Source organism: Hyposmocoma kahamanoa, unplaced genomic scaffold (genome assembly GCF_003589595.1).
Source record: "Hyposmocoma kahamanoa isolate Upper Pololo Valley unplaced genomic scaffold, ASM358959v1 100021, whole genome shotgun sequence".
Taxonomy (NCBI): Eukaryota; Metazoa; Arthropoda; class Insecta; order Lepidoptera; family Cosmopterigidae; genus Hyposmocoma; species Hyposmocoma kahamanoa.
This window is the reverse complement of record NW_020653200.1, coordinates 14,997,180-15,004,984: the sequence shown is the minus strand read 5'-3', so window position 1 is coordinate 15,004,984 and position 7,805 is coordinate 14,997,180. Positions and strand designations below refer to the sequence as shown.

General features: G+C 35.2%; 1 protein-coding gene across 1 annotated transcript in view; it reads left to right on the top strand.

The window, feature by feature from the left end:
- Positions 1-7,805, top strand: part of LOC113237608 (multidrug resistance protein homolog 49-like) — a 33,097-nt gene that overhangs the window by 9,070 nt on the left and 16,222 nt on the right. Inside the window, exons 5-14 of the mRNA XM_026474559.1 lie at positions 97-197; positions 773-944; positions 1,223-1,347; positions 3,749-3,944; positions 4,263-4,487; positions 4,648-4,834; positions 5,622-5,764; positions 5,885-6,093; positions 6,163-6,257; positions 6,335-6,514. Coding sequence (XP_026330344.1) covers positions 97-197; positions 773-944; positions 1,223-1,347; positions 3,749-3,944; positions 4,263-4,487; positions 4,648-4,834; positions 5,622-5,764; positions 5,885-6,093; positions 6,163-6,257; positions 6,335-6,514 — 1,633 coding nt within the window. The remainder of the gene's footprint in view (positions 1-96; positions 198-772; positions 945-1,222; positions 1,348-3,748; positions 3,945-4,262; positions 4,488-4,647; positions 4,835-5,621; positions 5,765-5,884; positions 6,094-6,162; positions 6,258-6,334; positions 6,515-7,805) is intronic.

Below are 7,805 nucleotides of genomic sequence, written 5' to 3'. Positions count from 1 at the left end.
CACACGCGGAGGGCTGAAAACGTAACGTCAGCACTGTGTCCCTACAAAGTAATTAACGATGCAAATTTAACATTTACCTTTTTCAAATATCATCAGATCACAAGAATAAGAATGTTATTTTTGAAAGCTGTTCTTCGGCAAGATATGGCTTGGTTCGACACTGATACAGAATTCAACTTAGCTTCTAAAATGTCTGAGTAAGTATTTTTCACGCACTAAATGCATCCTTAGTCTATGAGTAAAACAATTTAGTTTTAATGATCTGTCTCAAATCACCGTAAAGGAATACAAACTTACGTAATATTATTCCAGAAAGCATTTATATCTGGTCTTCATCAAGACTTTATTCAAACCTAAATAAATCAATTCATTCTGTTCATACTGTTGTTACACAATTGTAGCAGTGCTGATGAAGCGCACTTGCTATCTTTGATTATAATTGGTGATACCTATTGTAGTTAATTAGCATTCTATTGTACAGCGTATAGTAATCTATTGTTTACTCGAGCTATCTTCATGTTCGTTTATAACCGTCAAATTACAAAATATGTGATTTTTTTGTATATTGTGAGTCAAACTAAGAGCTCAATCAATTAAAATAATATGGTAAATGTGTAGATACTGTTTATTGTTTTTAAACGCATGATTTTCAAAATCTACAAACATATTCTATGGGCCGTTTCGTTAAAAGTTGTAATTACTTCAATTACCTATTATTTGCACGTTCAGTTTGAGGAGATGCACCAATACCAATTATTTTTGCGTTCTTCAGGAACATGATGAAGTTGAAAGACGGCATGGGTGACAAATTGTCGGTAGTAGCAAATCTGATGGGAACCGCAATAATCTGCCTGGCGCAAGCTTTCCCGCTAGGCTGGGAACTCACACTGGCTTGCTGCACCGTCGTGCCGTTTTCAATTGGAGCCTCCATTATTTTAACTAATGTAAGTTTCTTAGTAAATAATTTTTTTTTGGATTTGAATCACGTATGTTTGTTTTTTCAAACAAGCCAATGTTTCGGGTCCTTTTTGTATATTTTATGTAGTTTTTAACTTTATACTTTTTAGTTACATTTAGTTTATGTAAAAAGTATGTAATGTATTATTGTGCTATATTTAAGAAACACTGAAAAATACTTATTTTGATGGCTTGAATCAACAATTTTACTTATAGTCTTATAAAACTTTATCATAATTACTAATGCAAATATAACTTTCGACAGTACCAAACACGATCATCAATTCGAGAAATGGAATCGTACAGCATGGCGGGCAAGCAAGCCGAAGAGGTGCTGAAATCTGTAAAGACAGTCGTAGCATTTGCCGGAGAAAGCAAAGAAGTCGAAAAGTAAAGTATTACCAGTACCTCTGGTACCTACGGATGCGGATACCTACGTCTAACCTATCGTATATTACATATATTACACACACTGGCACATTTAGTGGAACACTAGTAAAATCCTCAAAATAATGCAGTATTTTTTTAAATGTCAGGCCTGTTCTTTTACTTTATTTATTTTAGATCTAATTTGAATATAAACACTGATCTTGACCGTTAGTTTTTTCACTACTTTTAATTTTTAATTTCCTACTACGGGTTATGCCGCTGCTTAAGATTGATTTTCGTTGAAGAAAGATTTGCGCTCTCGTAAATTTCGTAAAGTGCAGTTGAACAATGTGTTTTATTTATTAAAATTCGATTCGATCAATGTCAGACTGTTACAATACAATTTTCAGTTATTTCTGCTTTGTCAGAAAATCTAATAAAAAATAGCATTTTGTTTAATTTCTATTTTTTTTGTGAAGGTTGAGAAAGGCTGTATTTAGTCGATGACAAAAGAGGTTAGTATTATATAATTGCTATCTTATTTAATAAACGTTACTATTTTATGTTATTACTTGCGTTTGTTCCGCTAAATGTGCCGGTGTGTGTATTTGTCAACACAACACAAACATTTAAAAATGACTATTAGACTGAAAAGCTAGCGCTAGTATCACCTTTAAAATCCAAAGTGGAATAGCCGTTCTTGTTGCCTTGTAAATATAATTAATTATTCCTGTGTGAAAAGGGCGTGTAGAGTTTGTATGTATTCCACTTGCAAACATTAATGCCATATATTCATTTGCAATATATTGCCGATTAACAAAATACGAGATTGCGTTAAGTAACAAAGTGAAGAAGGCATTCTTTTCGATGTCGTGTCGTAAATGTAATCAACGTAAGCACTAAATATGTAGAAGTGAATCAAGGTCGAAACTATTTGCCAGAACTTAACCTTTTAAATGATGGACGAATTAAAGCAATTGTTATAGTGTTTCCGGTATTACAATTCTGATATTGAAATAGTTTCAATATCAGAGTAGTCAGAAGCATAGACCACATAAATTAAGTACGAAGATTGGGTGCAGTGATACGCCGATCGCAGAACGTCAATTTCAAGTACATTTTAATACAACCTCGATTAATTAATAAAAATTTGTAATCTAAATATTTATAGTTAGGTTAGGTAGTTCTCTCCTTGTTCCTATCATAATTTCCTTTCATATTTTTTCCTATTGTAATTTTTATTTTCGAGGTTGCTGCTCTAAACATGTCCACACCCCACTGCTGTCGAAGTTGACCTGCCGATTTTTTAGTTACTTACGCATTTTTTGCAGGACTGTTTCCCCAAGAAATCATTGATATTGTTCCGCTCGAAAGTTCTTGATTAAACAAAGTATAACATCGCTGAAAATAAAAGCAGCACACAGCTCTTCCTTTATGTTTAAGAATGTCGTTCATGCTATTTAAACGCGAACTCTGGTACGCTGTGCATTAACAACTTGTTGATCAAGCCAGAAACCTAGGTTTTTTTTTTAATTTGCAACCATTACAACTTCTTTTGATTTTCGAGACAGTTGAGCAAGTTCTGCATTGTCTTCATGCAATCGGAGATAAATGCAGTACCGTCAACATAACGTATGTTAATAATAAGCTGGCCAAAGATTAGCAAATCTGCTTCAGTGACTGTTATTGCAATTTTAAAAATTGGCTGCTTATATTATTGACTTATAATATTAAACAAAAGTACGACAAAACGCAATTCCTCCATATTGATAGTTTAGTCTGGTGATTATTACATCTTTTGAATTAAAGCCGAATTTTAAGTTACATTATCCATACTGAATGAATTACAAAATATTGTGAAATTTTAGGTCCAAATTGTAGGTTTTCACGATTAAAATCTACAATTACCTAAGTAGATGTAATCCTTGATTAAATCTACACGGTTTAATGATTACGACCGACAATTTCTCTTTGAAATTATTACACTCATTTGACGTTACAAAAGCTGTTACAATGTATCATTTGTAAATTTCATTGTTTTCCTTTCATTTAAGACAAATAGAACCAAACTTATTCAAATAAAGTGTAGTTATGTTTTCCTAAGCCGTTAAAACAAACTCTATTTAAAGACACATAGTGACTCTAATTTAATCATCTGTAAGAGGCATTGATATTCTTTATCTCATTATATAAGTCTTATCACAGTTATAATGTCTACGTGCAAAGTAGTACACAAATTACTGTAGGTACCTATATTTTTAAATATGCTAATGTATTTTTTAGGTTTGAATTTAATAGCCCCTATCTTGAAACGACACTTTTGCCATAAGTATACTTAACTCGTAGATTATATTTAGACGTCGACAGGTTTATTGCAAGATTATATATTGATACAAACATTTCAACTCGAATGTAATTGTAGGTACAAGACTTTGCTCGAGCCAGCGGAACGATACGGAAGAAAACGCGGTCTCTACACAGGTTTAGGCAATGGCTTCAACTGGGTGCTAACGTATTCTCTTAATGCCATCGGCCTCATTTACGGTACCAGGCTTGTTATAGAGGATTTCGATAAACCCACTGAAGAGAAAAGATACCTCGTTGGAAAGCTTTTTAGTGTAGGTATCATAGTTGCATCTCTATGCTTTTCCCATTACTAGCATAACATGTTGAAATCCCTAATGCCCATTGTAGTGCAAATATAGTGATAAATTTATTTATTTGTAAGAAAACCTATGCCCATGAGAAATACCTAGGTACCTTCCCATTTTAGTAAATATTCATATATTACGAAAGGGCCAACAAGGAAAACAAATTCTAATCTTAACTCTCTACCAACCCCGAAACAGGATTGTAAATTTCCTATAGCTACAAGCTTGACATCTTTTTAATTTATTTTACACGAAAAGACTGCTTTATGCGTACACTATTTTCAGGTCCTCTTTAGTGTGTACATGGCAACCCAGTCGATCACGTTAAGCGTGCCTCATGTCGAGGGCTTTGCTTCAGCCAGAGGCGCCGCCGCTAGTGTCTTCAAGCTAATGGATCGTGATCCTGCAATCGACACCTTTAAGAAAGGCGGCACTGCTCCACGAAGGGTCGTAGGCGAAATTACGTTGGAAGATGTCAATTTTAGCTATCCTTCTCGACCTGATGTTCAGGTAACCTTTACTTTAAACTTTACCGAACTAAACAACAACCGTACAGAATCAATTAAATACTATATTCCATCACATGAAAATTACTATAATATTAACAAATAAAGAGAACATTTTCCTTTTTTCAAGAGGTCAAAAATTATACAAATTCTGTTTTCCACAGGTTCTAAAAGGATTCACCCTTCATATAAAGCCGGGTGAGTGCGTTGCTTTAGTGGGTTCATCTGGATGTGGCAAGTCCACAATTTTACAACTTCTACAAAGACTGTACGACCCTATCTCGGGGTCAGTCAAACTCGATGGCAAGGACTTGAAAAATCTCAATTTAAGTTGGCTCAGGTCAAGTTTAGGTAAGCATGAATAATTATATAAACAATTATATATAATTATATATATATTTATTGTTAGATTTATATATATAAATCTAACAAAATCAGTTGGCGACGAGGTTATTGTTGTAAGTAACCACATCGTCAATTGATACAGTCTCAGGGATATGATAAGACAATGTTAATAAACCTGCTAAAATTTATTTAATTTACTTATTTATTAAATATTATTATTAATAAAATTTATTATTGAAAGCGTGACGGGCAGAAAAGGATGACTCACGTGCTGCCTCTCTTTATTTCTTATTTTTCGATGAAATAAGAACCAATAGTATTATTATTATTTAAAAAAAATTATTTGGAAATTATTGGGATGAACTCATTGCAAACGAAAGGCACAAATAGAAAGATTCCCTGTTTCGCCTAAATCTTAAACTTATCGCCCACTCGCAAACTCGCAGTTTTAAGGTTAATAAATATATATATTTATAATCTTAAGTGACTGGGCGAATAAATCGTGCGCCTCACGGTAAGCTATACGCCTAGGGGGGCACTGCTACTGCGCCCGTCATGCGTCATCCTGACACATAAGTTGACAAGTCTCATGTGCCTGTAATTTCACCAGCACGTTACCCTTCAAAACCGAAATAGAGTAATGCTGACATTACTGCTTGGTGGCAGAAATAGGTAAGGTGACAGTGCTATACAGATGAACTGTTTCCCAAGGAGCTCCTTTGTTACCTAATGTACTATTTTTATTAAAAATATTATTATTATATCTGACTGACTGAAATGTATACTTTTCCAGGTGTCGTGGGACAGGAACCGGTACTATTTCGAGGCACCATACATGACAATATCGCCATTGGATGTCCCGAAGCCACCAGGGAAGAGGTGCAAAGAGTCGCCGACATAGCTTATGCTCACGACTTCATCATAAGATTACCTAACGTAAGATATACAAGCGTATCCGTAGTTTAGAATTGGGTTCGTCATAATATATAACTTTTTTCAATAAAACCATAGTGCAACAATATTGCTATGAAACTAACAGTCCGTTTGACTTATTAGGGTTATGACACCGTAATCGGAGAACGTGGAGCGTCACTCTCAGGTGGTCAAAAACAAAGAATTGCAATAGCTAGATCATTGCTACGAGAACCTGCCGTGCTCCTGTTGGATGAAGCCACGTCAGCACTCGACCCTCAGTCTGAGCGAGCAGTGCAAGCTGCTCTTGATAGAGCCAGTCAGGGAAGGACTACCATTACAGTATCGCACAGGTCAGCAGCGATTTGCAACGTCTAAGGGCGGTAAATTACTAGAATTGTTATAGAGTTATTTTATTGCAGATTATCAACTATTGTAAACTGTAAACGCATCATTTGCATGGACCAAGGAGCTATAGTAGAAGAAGGTACTCACGAGGAACTTATGAAAGCGAAAAGTAAGTACATCTCTGTAATCTGTTACTAAAAATATCTAAGTATTTTACAGATTTCGCTAAGGATTTAACTGTTTAAGCATTTTACTATAAACTGGTAACATCAAGTAATGGAGAGGCGGAAACTGAGGCCATTGAAACCTTATTGGAGGAGGGCGATGTGGAAGCCAACGTTCTTGAGGGTGAATCTATTGCGCCGAGGCACGATGTCAAGAGACGATCTACTAGGAGAGTTCATCGGCATCATTCTCTTAAAAGAGGTATGATGACTATTTTTTTATTTCTTACACATATTATTCCATTCAAACCAACTCAGATAATATATCTGATAATAATTATCTGATAATATTATTATTAATACAAAGATCGAACACTCAGAAAAAAAATTCCTTCGATCCGGCCGGATTCGAACCGACGTCTTCTGGCTTACCGTGCCAGACGCTATACCAACTAAGCCACGGAACGAAGCAGCGGACCTCACTAATTTTTCTATGTGCTTGTGTCGTGTCTTTGTATTTGGTTTTTCAACAACTTTTTTAGTCGTAGCGCCATCTATGAGAAATCTATGAAAGATAACAGTGAATAGCGACATCTCTCGCCAGGACTGATAGCTGTAAAGGTTCTAACTGGGTGATAAATCTTTCATAGATTTTTCATATATGGCGCTACGACTAAAAAGTCGTTGAAAAACCAAATACAAAGACACGACGCAAGCACATAGAAAAATTCGTGAAGGCCGTTGGTTCGTTTCGTGGCTTAGTCGTATAGTGTCTGCCACGGTAAGCTAGAACACTTCGGAGCGAAGTCAAAGTCAAAGTCAAAGATTATTTATTCCATAGGTAAAATAAATTTACGCTTGAAAACGTCACACTTAAGCTACTGCTCGTTCACTACGCTGACCTCCCTGAGAAGAACGAGCAAGAAACTCTAGGGATTGCTCTTTTCAAATAAACTTAAATGCTATGGAATATACTTTGAATCAAATTTGTGTGGATTCTGGAGCTATGTCGTCTTTCCATACATCTTTATCTAACACGTAGTCTTCAATTTTGTAATATGATTTTTCGATCAAAATATTTTTAATGTAGTTTTTAAACTTAGAAATGATAAACTTAATATATGCTCCGGAATCTTATGGTAAAAACGTATACAGTTCCCCATAAAAGAGTTGTTTACCTTGGTTAAACGAAATCGTGGTACCATGAGTTTGGACTTAGCTCTCAGGTTAATATTATGGATATCTTCTTTCTTATTGAAATTATGTATATTTTTACTGGCATATAAAATATTTGAGTAAATGTACTGTGATGCCACAGTCATGATACCAGTCTCCTTATACTTTTCTCTGAGAGATACCCGAGAGCCTAGACGGTACACAGAACGAATCGCTCGTTTTTGTAATACAAATATGGTTTGAATATCTGCCGCTTTACCCCACATGAGAATCCCGTAGGACATTATACTATGAAAGTAACTAAAGTAAACTAGTCTAGCAGTACTAACATCGATAAGCTCACGTATTCTGCGGACTGCGTATGCAGCGGAGCTTAA